The 19,246-nt window shown below is 36.9% G+C and overlaps 1 protein-coding gene across 4 annotated transcripts in view; it reads left to right on the top strand.

Annotated features, from left to right (window-relative positions):
• Positions 1 to 16,699, top strand: part of LOC121855565 (glycine-rich RNA-binding protein 10-like) — a 34,315-nt gene extending 17,616 nt beyond the window's left edge. For 2 of the 4 annotated variants that reach the window (XM_042350563.1, XM_042350564.1), the window contains 3 exons: positions 11,526 to 12,338; positions 14,577 to 14,735; positions 15,098 to 16,699. In XM_042350563.1, coding sequence (XP_042206497.1) covers positions 11,526 to 12,338; positions 14,577 to 14,735; positions 15,098 to 15,143 — 1,018 coding nt within the window. In that variant the 3' untranslated portion in view covers positions 15,144 to 16,699. Of the gene's footprint in view, positions 1 to 11,525; positions 12,339 to 14,576; positions 14,790 to 15,097 lie in introns of all 4 variants that reach the window. The other 2 variants (XR_006086814.1, XM_042350566.1) reach the window with 2 other exon arrangements.
• The last annotated feature ends 2,547 nt before the right edge of the window (positions 16,700 to 19,246 follow it).

Below are 19,246 nucleotides of genomic sequence, written 5' to 3' on the forward strand. Positions count from 1 at the left end.
TGTTTTTTTAAATACTTTTCTGTTGTAATTGAGCAACCATCTCGTTAGGTTTCTTCCTCTTCATCAGAAATTTTATTTTATTTACTGGAATTCTTGGTCTCAAAATGGTGATTTAAGTTGTAATTCTTTAGCACTGCCACACTTTTTGTAAATTAAACACACTGCTTTTCCATCCATGTTGGTAAAAAAAATATTTAGAAGTCCATTCCTTGTTAAATGTTCAACACTGCTTCAGCTTCCTTCTTCTTAGATTCACTCATTTTCACTTAAAAATTATGGTTTGGGGGCAACAACACATAAGTAAAAATTTTGCAAAACCACAGTAACGTCCTCTTGAGGGAGAAGACTGAGCTTCTCTAGTGTTGGTGTTGGACGCCCAGGACAGTGTGGGACACAATATTGAGGTGTGGCCGTCCAGGTCATATGGTCATGAATGGGTTTCTTGGGTAAGGGTTTACAGAAATAATCTGGCGGGCAAAATTTGGCCTGCGGGCAGTATTTTGCCCACCCCTGGTGTAGACACACACAAAACACACAGAAATAAATAATACCTGCACAGTGACCCCTCGGTTAACTAACTCAATCCATTCCAGAAGGTCGTTCGTTAACCAAAAAGTTCGTTAACCGAAACCATTGTTTCAATGGGTTTTTGGGTAATTGGTTCCAGCTCACCGAAAATTTCCTAAATTCAACAAAAATGGTAGAAAAGTTCACTTACTTTGAGGTGTGTATGTAGAAGGCTCCTGGATGATGATGATGATGATGATGATGGGAATTAGAATGGGGGTGGAGGAGAAGGAAGAAGAGTAGGCATTGGGGTGGAAGAGAAGTCACCCCATGGCACCATTTCACCCATAAAGTTTTAGTTCTCTTGGTGTATTTCAAGATTATTTTCTTTAAATCAACACTGCACTGCATTATATATTGTCAATATGTAAAATATATTTCAAAATGACCAATAATTTGCTTGGAAACACAGAAAAAAGCATTTAGTTGAAGAGAGTCTCAAGCAAGATGTTACCTCCAGTGAAAACAGAGAGAAACTAACGCCTGTTTGCTGTGTTAAGAGGCTGGATGCCGCGCATTAAACTAGTCACTATACCTTCAATTATGTTCAATAATTGTTAAAATGACTAAAAAATTGAATATTAAACTTTTAAAATTATTGAATAGTATAAACTTCTTGATATTTACTAAAATAGTAAGGAATTTAAGCCCTAGAACCGATTAATGTATTGGCGGACTGATACTAAAGCTGGTTGCCCGATCAGTGCAAGCGAAAACATGTTGAGGTCGGTTCGTAAGAAATTCGTTAACCGAATTTTTGTTCGTTAACCGAATTGAAGATCCTTATGGAAGTCAGTTCGTTAACCGAAATTTCGTTAACCGAGGCGTTCGTTAAACGAGGGGTCACTGTAATGGGAAAATCGTCTCACAAATAATCAGAAACAAGTGTACATTAATAATTTTGAGTCTACCCTCAAGTCCACTCCGCGCTTTGTTATTAATAAAGCACGGAGTAGGCTTGAGGGTAGACTCAACATTTTTTATACTACATTTGTGTCTGATTATTTGTAAGAGTATTTTCCCATTATTATTTATTAGTATGTGTTTTGTGTGTGTGTGTGGACACACACATATATACAATACAGGTAAAAGAAATAATTGTCCTAAGGGCAAACACACAAAGGGAGTATACTTTTCTTTGTACACAAGTAAAAATGTAAAACCCCCCTACCCCGGGGGGATGGCAGCAGCAGCAAATGTTATTTGCGGATTTGGTGATTAGCGGCCATTTTGAGAACCTAACCCCCCCGCGAATTTGAGGGGCCTTCTGTACTGTAATTTATTATTATTTGAATTTATTCCTCATATTTATTGGTACAGTATACACAATAGTTCAGGCAGTCATCAAACTGACTCAAGAGATGTGTGTGGCTGCTGCTTGTATGTCATAATGTCACATAAGGGGGAAGGGAGGGTGCATTTGGTCACAGTCGTAGCTCACTGCCTCAATACGTACGTTCACTTCCCACACATATACATCCAGGGTCTTAATTTGCCTTATTTTATAGTTACGTGCTGTATATAATTATATTGTTTATTTCTAAGCCACATGGAGTACTGTACGTACTGTATTGTAATGGCGCGCACTTGGAGCACAGAAGCCCCAGTTTTTCTGACTTCCTTTCAGAATTTTTCCCAGTGGGTTGAACATCGTTAAACCGAAAATTAACCATCGTTAAACAAGAAAGGGTCTTTGAAATTTTATATCGGTAAACCAAAATACAGTTATCACTAAGTGAATGATCTTAAACGGGGGATACCTGTAGTATTATTGTTGACTTACAGGAGGAGGACTTATGGGAACAGGAGTTTAATAACCAAATTATTATAAATCTTCTGTAAGGCTGCTCCTTTTTTTTAGTGAAATTAATAATCCCAGAGCACAATTAGAAGGTGCAGGTTGTGTGTGTAATAATTATTAATGTACCATGTGCTCAGTACGTAGTAATATCTCTGCTGGCCAGAATCCCTCCAACCCGGAATACTCCAATAGCCGGAATCAAAATTTTCTTGGAAAATTGTTCTGAAAGTCATTATTTTCCAGAAAATTCCTACTTTGGGAACAACTTTCTAAGGAGCACATTTTCCGGAAAATTCCAAGAAAGTTTTCCCGATACCTGGAAAATTCTGGGGATGAGGGAGTTTTTTCCCGACTTTGAGTCGTCTAGTTATCCAGAAATCTCTCATTATGCTTCTAATATCTTCCCATGTAGTAGTACCTCACTGCCTACTACCTTTATCTGATGACTTTTTTTTCTTCAGTTACTGTATTTTGTCATTATATTTCTTCTTTTCTCTATAATTAAATGATTTTAGATGTATATAAGGAATTAGACTATGATATAGTGGGATTTTAAATATTGTTCTGTAAGTATGGTATGCCTGTAGGGCATGTGGTTCGACTTGAGAATGTCGTTAGGAATGGAACTTGTACGTAACCCGGAGACTGACTGTACAGTACTGTATGTATTGTATAAATATAGTAAATGCTGTTAGCCACGCACTTGTATATCAATACCTGTGGTTTGTAATGGTCAGCATGCTCGCCTCGCAAGCGAGCGGACCCAGGTTCGATCCCCAGACAGGGTGAAACTATGGGCAAGTTTCTTTACGCCATTTGCCTCTGTCTACCCAGCAATAATTGGGAGCCTGGATTTTAACCGATTTGCTGATCATATTCCGGGGTAATGGTTAGCCAGTGCAGTTGGCGAGTTATCCGGTCTTCTTGGACTATTCCTTGACACTAGGTCATGCAACTTGTGTTGGCCACAGCTTCTACACCTTAAACAAATTCACTCCTAGTTTGCCCTTGGGCAGGCCATCTTCTTTACGCGAGGGGCAACCATTACCTGTATTATTATTATTATTATTATTATTATTATTATTATTATTATTATTATTATTATTATTATTATTATTATTATAATTATAATAACATCAGTACTTGAGGTTACTTATGATATAGCATTTATTTTTATTTGTGTATACTGTACTGTATAGTTTTAATTTATGAAAGCAAATTATGTATGTGGTGTGTGGAAGGGTGGCTACGTGCGTGGTGTGTGGAAGGGTGGCTACGTGCGTGGTGTGTGGAGGGGTGGCTACGTGCGTGGTGTGTAGAGGGGTAGCTCGTGCGTGGTGTGGACGTGGTGTGTGGAGGGGTGGCTACGTGCGTGGTGTGTGGAGGGGTGGCTACGTGCGTGGTGTGTGGAGGGGTAGCTACGTGCGTGGTGTGGAGGGGTTGCTACGTGCGTGGTATGCTGGTGAGTTGAGATTGCTTTCAAACGATGCATAAAAGCACTGTAGCAGCAACATACTGTACCTATAACCTCGTACTGTACTAAAAATAAATCACTAATTACTTTATTACCATTATTTTAATAATTATTTTTATTACACACAAACACCATTTAACCCATTGTGTCTAGAGTCGCCTCCTGAGCTGCAAAAAATCGCAGAGCATTAGGTAAATAAAAAATGGCATCCCTGTAGTGTAGAGGTTAAAAGTATTCATGTCACTTAATGCTCACAATTGTCTGATGGTAACTCTCCAAACTACACAATCTTTTATGCTAGTTTCTTATCTTTGAGGTAATTTTTTCTCAACCATGCTGTCATTCTTGTCCTACCCTTAGGTCTCCTCCCCTTAGCATTCAAACTCTTGTATCTTTGGACACAGTTGGTCTTCTCCATTATATACACATGCCCAGACCATATTGTCCTACCATTGTGCAATATCTTGTCAGTGCTCTCAGTGCCAGCTACCCTCTTGGCTCTGAATAGGGTGTCCTAACTCAACATCGCCTTACATATCCATCTTGCCATTTTCATTTAAATTCTCTCAAGCCTCAATATACTGTATATCATCCTCTTTGACTGCCAATCTTTTAGTGTCTTATGGTATATCATTACAGTGATTACAAACGACTTTCTTTTCATGCAAAGTGTAGGTCCTTTACCACGGGAGCCAAGTAACTAAAGGGTGGAGGGAGGAGCATGGAGCTGACTGCCCTTAATGGGGATGAATGAGTGTCTTCTATGATGACTAAAAGGCAACTGAGAACCCTTCTGAGGTGTGGGTAGTGTGAGGGAAGGGTGTAGGATAAACGATCAGCTTTATGGACCAATGGCATCCACTGGATATTGTACAAAATTTCTGATGCATCTAATTGAGGAGCTGCCAAAGCTCAAGTAATAAAATTAGTTGGTAATTCAATGGGTGGGGCATTGGGATCCCTTGGTTCTTTGTGTAGTTATTGTTCTTGACTAAGTAGATCTATGCTGTGTTCTTGTGGGACTCCCACAATATTTCAGTAATGCTGCATGCAAAGTCCATGCATGTGCTCTTGAGGCATATCTTCTATGAGGAGGAGCTAGGTACAGAGATAAAGAAGAAAAATCTGCTCCATATGCAAATTAAATTTAAACTTACTGCCAATACTTTTTACTACAGATTTCTGCACGTAGCTGTACAGTATTGCACCGTGTAGGTTCCACCATTTTGATGAAAAGCCTCTACTGGCCCCTTGGACAATCTGACCCTCTGACTTTATGCCAGATACATGTATGTGTCTACTGATGCAGTTTAGTGTTTACCTCTGCCATAATGTGATGGGGGTATTGTAGTGCCATGTAGTGGGAGGAGCTTTGACCATTTATCTGAATTTGTTCACATTTATATACCGGATAGCTAATTAATATGAACAGGCTACCCTATGGACTATTGTTTTGAAAATTTTGCTGAAACTAAGGCAACGGACTGTGCTTTCTCATTTGGTAGAATTTCCTTCATATATACATTATATGATGGGTTACTTTAAATTTGTTACTCTAAAATAAAAGTATTTGATGGGAGCTGCACATTTTTACAGTGATTTTCTCGTACCTTTGGGTCAGATTTTTCACTTATTAGTTTAGGGTGTATGTCAGATAAAGGTGGTCTTTTGTTAACTAGGATTCTTTGGGTGTAATCTTGAGATGCAGTACAGTACTGTATGTAGAATTTTTCTGGCATGCATTTAATATGTAAAAGAGGAACCTGTAATGCATGCAGACTGTACATATTTTCCCTTTTCACAATGACCCTTGAATTTTTTCTTGGAAGCACAAGCTGGGGGATACCGGTATTCATTTTAGATGCAATATGTGTATTAATTTCATATGATAGGTTTGCACTCCAGGTAATCCTTGTGTTTCAAGGGCATTCTTGAATACCTTTGCAATGTGTAATAGTATTACAGTATTGTATGCACAACTAATTTTCCCATGAAATAAAGAGTTTTTGGGGTACTGGGGCTGAAATTTACACGAAATAATGAAAATTTAAAAAAAAAATATGAAGTACTGTACAGTACTTATAAGTATACAGTACAGTACAGAATGTGAAATTTAATTCTAAATAAGAATTTATAGGTACAGTATGTGAATGTTCATCCTTTCACTGCTGTTCATCACTGTAGTACTAAAACAATTAAGCATGTAATGTACTGTATGTAAGAATATAAAAGAATTATGTAGTTATAGTAATGACTGATTTCTTGTGAGGCATGTGCTTGTTTTCCCTTCATGGCTGTCAACAGTTGCATCTACTGTACAGTGCTCATTTGCATTTTTTTTTGTATTCTGCTGGAATTTGCATGCTTAGTTTGAATGTTTTCTTAGGATTGCAGTGGGGAAAAAAATAATAATAAATATATATATATACTTCATTTTTAGTCCATATAACACGCGGACTTTGAACATATAATCAACGACCTCACCAGCAAGGAATCGAACCCTCGACCTACTGGGTGGGACTTGGGAACGCTTACCGGCTAGGCCACAAGGACACTAAAAGCAGTTCTAGACTCTGTTATATTTCACACAAAGCCTGTTCATATATATATATATATATATATATATATATATATATATATATATATATATATATATATATATATATATATATATATATATATATATATATATATATATATATATATATATATATATATATATATATATATATATATATATATATATATATATATATATATATATATATATATATATATATATATATATATATATATATATATATATATATATATATATATATATATATATATATATATATATATATATATATATATAATACTGTATTGGATATTCTATTCATGTAAAATAAGTTGCAATTAATATAAACTGTGATATGCAAATTTGTGTTAGAAAGGAATACCAGTACAGGTATACTGTAATATGTTTCTACTGTATTATATTTGATCGTAAAGTACTGTAGTGTTCACACAAATACAGTGCAGTTGATGGTAAGGACCAGCTTACCCCTGAAATGGTGGCTTGTCATCAGTGAAATTAGCTGTAAGGACAGAAGCTATCATCAGTAGACAGGTCATGTGCTGTGTGTTCCATCATTGCACATATGGGGGTGAAGTATGGAGTCCTGAGCCTCTGCTTAAGGCTTAGGTTAGTACTGTAGTGTCATATTTAGCTCATAAACTTGTCTAAATGCCTTTCATTGGTGTACTTACTGAATTTAAACATATTTTGTCAGACAAAAGTACTTGCCGAGAATTTGTTAGACCTTTCATTGGTGTACTTACTGAATTTAAACATATTTTGTCAGACAAAAGTACTTGCCGAGAATTTTTTTTTTACATTTGCATAATGTACTAAAGGATAAGGTGTGCAGTGTTTACCTTTTACGTGCATTTAGCCTTCAATCTGGTTGTACTGACCTTGAAAATTTTATCAGAGCCTTTTCCTTTAAATATTTTGTAATAGTACTGTTTGTTGATCTCATAAGATATGCTTGTTTATGCAGTGTTGTTTTTACACTCACTTTTAACTTTGGCACAGTGGTGTTGCATTTGTCTGGGCGAGTTCTCAGAAATTATGGGGGGTATTAAAAAAAGCAGTTCATTTCGAGCAGACTAAAGAATCCAAGTGTAGGTGTGCAGTCTTGTGTATTTGTACACATTTTACTAGTTGTACCCTTTGTTGATAGGGAAGATTTGTTGGAAATTACAAGAGGCTAGTTGCATGCAGATGTGTAATGATTCAAGGGATAAGGGTTTTTAGTCAATTACTTGATTTGGTGGCAGAAGGATTTTGCACAAATTTTGTGGTCATAAATCAAGTTCTGTTAGAAATTTTTAAAATCTCTTAAATTTGAGAATACAGCAGATAAAGCTAAACAACCTGCACTGTCCATATTTTTTAAAATTTAAAATTGGGATTTTATTTTATTTTCATTTGTGAAAGATTTATAGATTTATATAAATGAATCGTTTAATTTTTGAGCTGCTGCACCCATCATTTGGTGCAAGGCTTTTTCCTGCCAACATTTAAGGCCACAGATGACATGGTTGCTCCAGCTTCCTATTGGTGTTGGTACTTATGTTGGAATATAAGCAAACCTACTCATGTCACAGGCTTAGTTACTGTCTAGTCATCATGGGTGATGTACTGCTCAGCACCTGTTGCCAGACCCCCTTGAAAGAAGCAGAACTGTTCTGAGTTTATTACCCCAAGCAAATACCAAAAGATTCTCTTCAGCAGTAATGAAAAAGGGAAGTATTGGGTCTGATGTACAGTGCCAGCATCAGAAATACATAAGTGTAGAGTGATGTATTACTAGGAAGGGCTGATGGTCACCCTTAGGGGGTGACCAAGCCAAGGGGAGAACAGAAATGTCATTTATTTTTTACATGGAGTACTAACATTTCATAATTTATAGCTTTTGTAAACAGTTGATTTTATATAAGTACACCCACCAAAAAAATGTTCTGTCAGTCTACCGTTCCATCCATGAACCCCGAGACTCATGAACTTGTGATTCCAAGACATCGCACATTGTTGGGCCCATAGATGGCACACTGTATGTCTCATCCACAGGGTTCATGAATGGGAGAGAGGGCTGACAACTTTTTTTGGTGGGTGTACATAGAGTAAGAGGTGGAGGTCTGGAAGGGGGTGAGCAACTTGAGGATTATTATACAGTACACGTAAGATGATTGAAATACCTTTTAAGATACATTATACTGTACCTAAGTTCTGTATTGTAATCCTTGAGATAGTAATAGGGGCAAACCTGTTGTGGGTAATCAGTTTTTACACACCAACAACAGGAAGCACGAGAAACAAATATACTGTATATTCACAGTGGGAAAAAACCCATGTTTAAGGGGGGGAAAAGGCGTGTGTTGATAAAATTATATAAACCTTTAAACTGGTTGGATTATGCCGTACTAAGACACGATCATTCTGTATATTGCAAAAATTTCAAGGAAACAGAAAACCAGGACCTTGGGTATGCACATGCAGGGTGGAGAAAGCACATAGTTATCAAAAAAAAAATTAGAAAAAGACGAATGTAATACATATATTAATTTTTCTTATACTATACTGTATACTGTACACTACAGTATATATAAAACAAATGGTTTAAACCAATCCACCGTGAGTACAGTACAGTATATGAAACCTCCCTATAACGGACTTTTCCAGCCATACACTCCGTGAGATGGAGGTTTCATATATATATACCTGTATAATGGACCTTCATCTCCATATAGTCTTTTAAATGGAGGTTTCACTTTTGAAACATCACTGTACCTAAAAATATTTCATACTGTCTGCATTCAACTGATACATGTGGGGGGAAAATTTCATCCAAGCTCTTCTTTTTTACATACAGTGAAACCTCCATCTAATGGCCAAAATGCAAATGCTAGTTTGTTATATCGAGGTCCATTAGAAGTGAAGATGAGAGTCCGTTAAATGGAGGCTTCTCTTTAATATATAGGGAGTCTAGTTTCCTGTAATGTATAATATAGTGTACTGTACCTCTACAGTATTTTGGGGGAAATTTATGTATTTTAATTTGTGATTGAAGTTGATACGAGAAATGCCTTTATGTGAAGTGTCTATTTGCAATTTTAAAGAGGTTCTTCTGTACAGTAATGTGGTACATAAACATTCCTTCTGACGTTTAACCATCTCTGTTTTATTTCCTTGCCTTGCAAATGAGGCTATAAGAAAAATTTATTCTACCATACAGTACTTGGAAATCCCCTTCCCCTTTTCTTTATTTCAAGAGATTAATATTCTCCCTCCTCCCTTGGTGGGTTCTCTAATTAGTAGGAGAGATGAGAGATGCAAGTTTACATGTGGAGAGTTGTGATGTCCATCTTGAGCTGTGTCTTGATGACCCTATTGTATGCTGTGCATATTAGTGGTGCCTGGCATCCCAGTTGTGCCTAAGTTGGGGGCCAGACAAGTAATTTTTCAAATCCATGTGCCCGGCGGACAAGCTAATATTTTAAGAGGAAAACGCTCGACAGGAATTTATCAGGTGCTGCGTGATCCCACCTCCCCTTACATGTTTAACCAGTGAGGTCTGTCAACCAGTATAATTTAATTACCTGTATGTGTTTATTTGTTCCCAGAGAAATTGTAAACTGTGATACTTATGGCCACTATATGAGGCATTACGAGCTGACCAAATGTCAGAATGTTATACATTTTTCAGACATAGTCATGATCTATTGCTACAAAAATGACAAAATTTGCTAAAAATTTGCATGAGTTATGGACCAAAATAGGAAAAAAATTCAAATGCATTTTTCTCAAAACCTTGTTTTCGTCAGCTCGTCCTTGCTACTTCCTCATATAATACTGTAGTGGATCTAAAATAGTAAGCATGCTTTGACTGTGTATAATTATCTCATGTGGTGCAGTAACAGGCCAGACCCCAAATGTCTTGCTGGAAAGCACCTATCCAAACCCAAGAGTGTTAAATATATGATTAATCGATAAATTGTCTAAAAAAAGAAAAAAAGAAGTTATCCCTTAATGTGCTGATCCCCATCGCACCACCACTGCTATCAGCACCACGATCACCCCCAAGGGGCATTCTTAACCAAGTACAGTACCTTTCTTCTTTTTTTTTCTGTATTTTATAAAATTATTCTTACAGATTTATGTACTGTACAGTACTACATTTTGAAGTGCTGAACTCAGAGGAAAAAAAAAGAAAAAAATCTATACTCGCTCTGTTGCGTGTAGTAGAGAACTGTCAAATTGTGTAGGGAATGACCCGGCTGAAAGGCGGGGGGGGGGGGTTCCGGAGTGTGTGCGTAGGCAAACTGAATGTTGCTGCTGCTCCTAAATCGGGAGCAGGCGCCTCATGATTTGTTGCCAACCAAGTCATGCCTCACCAGAAACAAATCCCATTATTTTCATAAAAAAAAAAAGAAATAAGGTACCAATTGGGAAAACTCAAATGAAGGTTTTAGTGTGTAAGATACAGCAAGTCATGCGAGCCCTTTAGTGTGTTGAGGGTTAACAGTTTGTTTATACTGTAGAACTATGATTTTCTGTTAACACCACAGGTTTAGGACAAAGCATGTTTTTTTCTTTCCAAGAAGCTGTCCTCCATTTGGTTGTATGTTTTGAATGATCCCAATGTTGAACAGGACAGCGATTTCTATTAAATATTATGAAACTTTCCTTTAGTATGTAAAATAGTGAGTGTGGGAATATGTCATGTTGACAAATTATAAGGAGTTGCGTGGAATACTTGCTAATAAAACAAACTGGTAATTTCACAAGGTCCTCTTCCTCCCCTCCCACATACAAAAAGTAAATAAATAAATAAATAAATAAATAAATAGTAAATAAAGTAGCAGAGCAAACAGTTCGCAAAAACTGACATTTTATTTTTATTTTTTTGTTGTGGGTGCATATTTCTGCCACAGAAACAAACTAGTCAAACAAAACTTCTTTCATACCTTTGTTATTTAAGGATTCCTTCATAGCAGCTATCAGAAGAAAAATCAGACATTTAAACTAGAGGATAACTTATTATTACTGGGTATTATAACTGCTAGTTTCTCCCTCCCATCCCCTTGTCACACCTTTCCCTCCACTATTAATTTTGTTCTTTCTTTCTTTTTCAGTAAAAGCCATAACACAAGAGTGTTTTTGGAGAGCCTCCCAAAAGACATTCGCAAGGACCAAGTGGATAAAACATTTTCCCGCTTTGGCAAGATTGCGAAGGTGTACCTAATCTACGACCCACCTGGTTCAGGCTTTGTGGAATACTTCGACGCCCGAGATGCTGAATATGCAGCCAACCAGATGGACGGGGCTGATTTTATGGGGTCTCGGGTATCAGCCCGTGTCACAAGAGGAGGGGTAGCCCGTGGTCGCGGCCGTGGTTATAGTCGAGGTGGCTATGACAGAGGTGGTAGAGGGGGTGGTGGGGGCTATTACTCAAGCAGCTACAGCAGCGGCGGCCAGGGCTACTATCCAAGGGGAGGTGGGGGATATAGGGGTGGATTTTCCCGAGGGGGTTACAGGGGTTCTGATAGGGGTGGCTACAGTAGTCGTGGAGGTTATTCACGTGGAGGAGGTTACTCCAGAGGTGGTGGAGGCTTCTCACGTGGTGGCAACTATTCCCGTGGAGGTGGCTACTCACGTGGTGGCAGCCACTCCAGAGGGTTCTCTCGCGGAGGCTACAGTGGAGGCTCCGGCAACTACGACAACTACTCCTATGACAAGTATGAAAAGTCGTATGACAAGCCAGCTGAGAACGGCTACTCTCGCTACCCCTCTGGTGACAAGTACAAGTCCCACTATTCAGATGACAAGTATGACAAGTATGTGAACTACAGCGGGTCGCGCCGGGAGGAGTACCAGCGCAGCCGTTCACCAGTCAGCCATTCACCTGATCGATATCGTTCTGCCTCTCCGGGCTACCAGCGCACCAGGTACCCTGCTCTCGCCACTCCAGGAGCTGTCACTTGATGATGTTGGCCAAACACCGAGTCACTAGTAATGATATTAGATAAAAGACAGACAATACTATCTGCACTGGCAATATATTGCAGGATCTGTCGATAAATATTCAAGGCCAGTAACTGATAAAACCAATTTTGAATAGTAATGAAAAGAAGTAAGATATTGGTTGCGTGAATAGCTCAACAGTTTAGGATTTTCAAAATCTGTCTGATAACTGGTGAAAACTGAGCCATAAAGTCATCCTTGATGGAAACTGATCATATGTCAGTTCCTGGATCGTAACATAAATTATGTAGCAATAGAAAACTTCCTGCTAAATGTCTGTTATGATGAAAATTTCTTTTTCAGATTCATCCACAATATTTCCAATCTTATGTTTAAACATCCTCAATTACAGGGAAAGAGATCAAAGAGAAACCAGAAAGAAAGCAGGTTTAAGTTGAAATTACCTTTCAGAAAAAAAGTTGCAGTTGTGGATTGGATGTCTAAGAATGGAGTGACGTCTATTGTGTCCAGTTTCTGAGATACTTTTTCTTTGGAAGTTTTCTTGTTTGATATTGTGTTTCTTGTGCCTTATTTAGTTTGCATGCTTTTAAGAGCAACCCAACAAGTTGACAAGGAAAGGAAGTAAGGAATATGAAATTTGTAACTGGTGCCCAGAAAAGTTCCTATAAGGTGTCCCATAAAGTTTGACAAGTTATACAAATGGAAAATACCTCTTGCATGGAGTTATTGATTAAATGATTTTTATTTTTCTTCTTTAAAGAAAACTTAGTTAATTTGTCAAAGGTGGCAGTTAGAATGCACATTTATTCATAAAAAAAGTTGAGAGGCAGACGATATGAGAAATTGGTGTTGGCTTTTATGGCAGTTTTAAATAAGATAATGGCAATTAGCATTTAATAAGCTATCCCAATAGTATAGAATTAGGGTATGTGAAAAAAATATATATTATCAGTACTGTGTATTAGTATGTTATCAGAGCATTACATATAAGAAACCGGTTTCGTAATTGGAATTGTGTGAATAAGTCGATGAATCAGTTTGCAAAGATTTTATTGTTAAGTGCCTTCTTCGTTTTATTTGTTTTTATATTTTTTTGTTCTTACTATTATTTTTAAGAAGAGTAATAGAAAACACTAAATGGAAAAAAAAATGCGCATACTCAATGAAAAGTTGAGGTTTACGTTTACGTTAGAGAAAATTTTGCTGCGGGAATTTATTGAAACGTGAGTTTTCAAGATGAGAATGGAGACAGTAAAGAAATTTGAGACGTTAACTTTTAGAACTGTTCAGAAACTTTTAAGAACAAATCTTCATGAAAGAAGCAGTCAAGCCAGATTAGTTGAAAATAATATTTGCTGTAAAAGAAAAACATTGTACGTATTAAGATAGTGGAAACCTGTAGAGTCCAAGAAAACAGTAGAATGTCGTATTTTGAAAATTTTTCGGAAAGTAGAATTTAGTTTTGGTCTGATAACCAACGAAGGAATGGCAGTGAATGTAAAGTGCAGATATCTATGAACATTACTGACACAAAGTGAGGAAAACTGCAGAGAAAATGATGAGATGGAGATAAAAGAAAGTTATATGAAAGCTTACGTTCATTAAAATATCAGGAGTTTGAAACCAAGAATTCCGAGTTGGTACAAAGAGGAGGCATATAATAATCTTGTAATGCATGAGCTGAGAATAAAAGTTGTGTGGCTTTATTTATAGAAAATAGCAAGTTCAGAAAGTTCTTATGAGAAAAAAAAAGTATGTCTGAAGAAATGTGGAAACTACTGAAAAAGCTACTATTGCCCTAGATTGTACAGGTGTTTGAAGAAGTCTCATTATTGTGCATCATGAAATAACCCATCATACACTTCAAAACAAAAGGAAAGAAGATGTACTGCCTTGATTATGGACAAGATAGCCAACCAGCTGCAGAAAAAGCTCTTGAAAATGGAAAGTGGGCGGACGAGTCAATTATCCAAGCACAAAGATTGTGTGCCAGCTTGAGCAATATATTCATCTAAAAAAGTCATCTTAATGGAACTCCTTGCCTACTTGTGTTAGCTTCTTGGGTTGCCTGATAAAACGTTTTATTTCTTGTTTATTTTTGTTTGTGAGAAGACAACAGTGAGTGGAGAGCTGAGAAGTGTCCGCTAAAAAAAAAGAGGCGGAGTTTCAGTATTGCGGTTACATAAATAGCGTGGTTACAGGTCGCGGTCGCCAATTGGTGGTGGGTATGGCAGCTCTTCTCGCTACTACCCTGCCTCCTCCCCCCCTCCCTCATCCAGGGAGGTCATCCGAACCTCGCGCTCTCGTGACTCGCGCGACTATAGCCCAGACCGGGCTTACTCTCGCAAGGAATACTCCAGGTAGAATGATGTATGGCATCGTTGAGATATCACCTTGAATTGATAACCAATATGGCAAGTATTTTGTGACTGGAAAACTGCTTGACTTGAAAACAAGTGTTACAAGTGAATATAACATAGCAAATCTAATTATAGGCATGAAATAGCAGTTGTAATAATTATCAGAAATGTTTTTGAAGAAGTTTACCAATTGCACGACGGTTTCTTTATAAAATCGAGGGAAATTGCTTAGAAAATGGGAAAGTGTTTTTGTTGAAACTGGTTGTGGTACTTAAACTAATTACATAGTTGAAAATTTTTCATTTTCAGGAAAGGTATTGCGGTGATTGTTGTTGACATAGCTTTATCTCTTCTTTGTCTAGTTCATCTTATGGAGGACGCCGGAGCCCTGTCGATGCCCACTACTAGAAAACATTGCGAGTGAGATCACTTGCAACAGCTATATGATGCTGAGAAAGAGAAGAGGACCTGTATAACATACCAGAAAAATAATGACTAAATAGGATTTTGAAGGTTTATCTTTGTTGTAAAAGTTTTGGAAAATACTGTGTAGTGAGTAGCACTTGGGAATATATGTTAACTAAGTCGGTTTATACTGAACATGAGCGTATTGTTGATTTATTTGAAAAATGTGGTAATGATGAAAAGTTTTACAGCCTTATTGTACATGATTTGAAAATCCTTAAAACTAAAGAAAGTATACAGAGTAATGAAAAACTTCCCCGCCCCTGAACGCACAACCTGTACCTAGTAAAAATAAAATTGCTTCACGCCGGAGTTATTAGGAACATTTTATAAGTGTTTAGTGCAGACAAGCAAAGACTGCCAAATATTATAAAGTAATGAAAAATAAGTAAAACAGAACAAAAGGGTTCAGGTGATACAGGGCTGTTATGGGTAAGTTATGTCAGCTGTGGAACTTTTCTCACCGCAGGCTTGAACCATTCTCTTGTTAACTTGGTTGGATCTCTGGAAATGTTACACATAGAGAATAACTATCGTTGAGTACAAGATTTACAAGGGCGCGGAATCTGCTCTTAGGACATGAGAATGGTTTATAGGCTTTTGGATCCTTTGAAAGTTTTGAAGTAGATTAACAATGTGCATTTTACGGTAAGTTAGTGGTTCAGCAATCTTGCATTAAGTTCTTACTGGATAAGATATAGTTTTACATGTGCTTCTGTAACCTGTTTGCATTGGAAAAAAAAGTAATGGTGTATCTGTAAACTGGATTAATGATGGTCTGTAAAAAGTTGAAATATTTACAATCTCAGTCACTTTCATCTATATAAAACTCATTACATTATTTTCCTTTTCTAATTGTATCTTTGTGTAGAAGAGGGGAGTTGTGTGGAAGTGATGCTGTCTCTGTATAAAGGAAAAAGTATAGGTAAGAATTTAAGTGGAGTTAAAGATGACCACTCCATGATCATGGAAAGAGAAAGTGCAACTCACATCTGGGTATTTGTGCCAATTTATGGGACACTGGTAAAACTGGTGACCATGGGTGCATAAGATAATTAGTTGAAAAGATTTAAGTTCAGAAAGAGACTGATGCAGTACAAGAAAAAAGATAATTGTTTTGAGCAGAAAGGACAACTCATTTTACACATTTTTTAGTATCCAAAAGTCGCCAGTTGTTCACATATGAGAAAATATCAACAGAATTAGTTTGTGGAAGGACCCTGGTGGTGAACACTCAGACTTTTGTATGCATGTTTACAGTGTAAACTAGCTGGCAATTTCTACTTTGTACCTTTTAATTTTTTAATGGTAGTGCAGAACTGGTCACAAAGAGACAGGAAAAGAAAATTCAGATTCTATTTAATTTTTAAAGCATTTGTGACAAGCCATGTCTGCTCCACTAAGGGAGTAAACATTGCTAACAAACTACTGGTCATGTTTTGACTGTGTTTATATTTCCACTTTGAAATTGTACACCTTTAATAAATGGTCTAAAAGTCCTAATGAGAGTCTTTGAAGTTAATGCTATTTTGATGCAGATTGTGTTGGTAGTTATGTATAAATTAACTTTTAAGAACCAGTTAGTGAGGAGTTGCAAACATAGCTTAATGTAACAGTTGAACAAAACCAGGATACTAGTACAGTGCTGTACAGTACAGTACAGTACTTTCAAAATTGTGTCATTATTGGTAATGAGGCATGAGCCATCCAAACTTGGATAACTTGTAATTAGAGTAGGAAAAAAATATTTTGTCTTAGCCTCCCCCAAAAATGGAAATGCACTCAAACCTAGTTCTTGGAAATAAATATTGTACATAATTATTAGTCATAAATAACTGATTACAGTATACATGTATACATTTTTCAGAAACAAAGCACACACAACACACACATACAGTTTTAAAAAATGAACAATTCCCAGGATTTATTAAACGTTATTGTGATTTTCTTTGCTCATTTTAAACAACCCTGGAGGACAATTAGGTATTTTAAAGAGCTGTGGTGAAATCCTATGTGAATTAGGATCTTAAGCTGATCAGTGGAGCTGATTATAATATTTGGAAAACTTCTGACTTAAGTAACACTCAGAAGGAATGATCACTGCAGAAGCAATACTATGCGTTACTGCACAGTGACTTCATTATTATTGGTAGAGGTTTAAACAACTACAGTATAGCTCATGTACTGTATTGGTTTTGAGTCTTGTTAAAAGAGAGGGTGGAACTGCTGTTGTGTTCTTAGCAATAATGTACTGTTTATATAAGGTTCATGATTTGCATCAGCCACTTTGCATCTTAAAAAAAAGTAAAAATTAATTGTTGCGTAATGTAATTTGATCACAGAATAATTGAATTAAATTCATTAAAGTATCCCTACTCGATCGATAGGTATTTCATGGTTAGTACAGTATTGAATGTAGTTTGTGAACTTTTAATTTATAATTCTGTACTGTACTGTACAATACAATACTGTATAGTGTAGTGATGTATTACAGGAGGTACACTTTGTATACCATAGTGTAGTGCTGAATTTTTTTTAGTTATGCCTCAAACATAAACACTGTACAGGTAGTCAGTTTATGGAATGAAATGAACAATGATGACATTTAGCTGAAACGGGGGTTATGATAGATGAAAATAGCAAACGATGGATTACAGTTCTTGGGTACACTAGAAATAGCAGTAAAAAATATGTGATAGGGATTGTTTTGGGTGAAGCTAATATTATATACAGGGTAGTAATAGTCCATGTAGGTGGAAGTGCTTCACTGTTCTAATGAGTAAGAGCATGTGTAATGAGCCCCTTTTTTTTAATTAATTTCTTGCAAATACTGAAAATGAAATGGCTGTAGTTCCAGGGAAAGTTACTAGTTAGTGTAAAATTAAGAATGTTGATTGTACCTGAATTGTTGGTTTGTATGTTAAAGGGTGGCTGTGATCATCATTAGACGAGTTTGTATTTTATAGGTAACTTTGAATGTAAACTAATTATTTGTGCCCTATTGAGATATATGTCAAAGTTATTCCTACTTAACTTAATATACTGGAAGACTTAATAGTATGGCCATTAGAGTAGTAGAACCAGTAGGTTTTGTTTAGGTTATCAGCAGTGAAGGAGTATTTGCTATTGGAAAGACAAAGATTGTTAATGTGGAGTAAGAGAAGGTGTAGGAACTGGGCATTGCTAGGAAAGTGGGCCGAATATGAACCTTACACAATTATACAGTGGTGGAAATCAGACTAAAGAATCATGGTAGCCAAAAGGTTCATCAAGAAGTGCCTGATGCCAGACCTTGTAAAAAGTTTTAGATATACTAATGAGCAATAGGATTCACCGAAGTAATAAAGGAGTGAGTTAGGAAGCAAGAACTGGGGTAAACCAAACCATACCCTGGTACTTAAAGTTGTTGAGGACTTGGTAAATTACACGACACAAGGTAGATGAAGGTGGAGGTAAGAAATTAAATGATGGATATTGAGTTTTTGGAACTGTTTGAGGAGTATAGAAGCTACAGGATACTAAACGTGTAAAGAATTTAAGTGGTTGCTAAGGTTGGGGTGAATTTGATGTTGGATTGGGAATGTAGGGAGATTGTTGTGTGTTAGCAAGAACAGCAGTTCAATTTTTTTGGAAAAGTGGGATCAGCAAGATGGGGTTAGTCCTTGATAGCAGTCATATGATAATGGAATGGAGGGTATGTGGTTGGATTAGAGAAGTTTGAATGTATTTATCACTAGAAGGTTTGTCATCATTAGGATGAGTGAAGAGTTGTTTAAATTCAAGACGTGGGTTGGGTCAAACGATGAACAAGACAGGAGGATGTATGCAAGAGCCAGAAACCAAGCAAAGATAGAGTGTAGGAGGGCTGAAAAGGAGTTCCAGAGGCTGGTTGCACGCGAGGTCAAGTCAAACCCAAAGGCGTTTTACCGCTATGCAAAGTCGAAATTGAAAACGCGAGTAGGAGTATCAGACCTGAGGCTTGAAGATGGTAGTTATGCAGATTCTGACCAGGATAAAGCTGAGGCATTGAACAGCTTCTTTTCCTC

This window comes from Homarus americanus, unplaced genomic scaffold (assembly GCF_018991925.1).
Source record: "Homarus americanus isolate GMGI-L3 unplaced genomic scaffold, GMGI_Hamer_2.0 scaffold48406, whole genome shotgun sequence".
NCBI lineage: Eukaryota > Metazoa > Arthropoda > Malacostraca > Decapoda > Nephropidae > Homarus > Homarus americanus.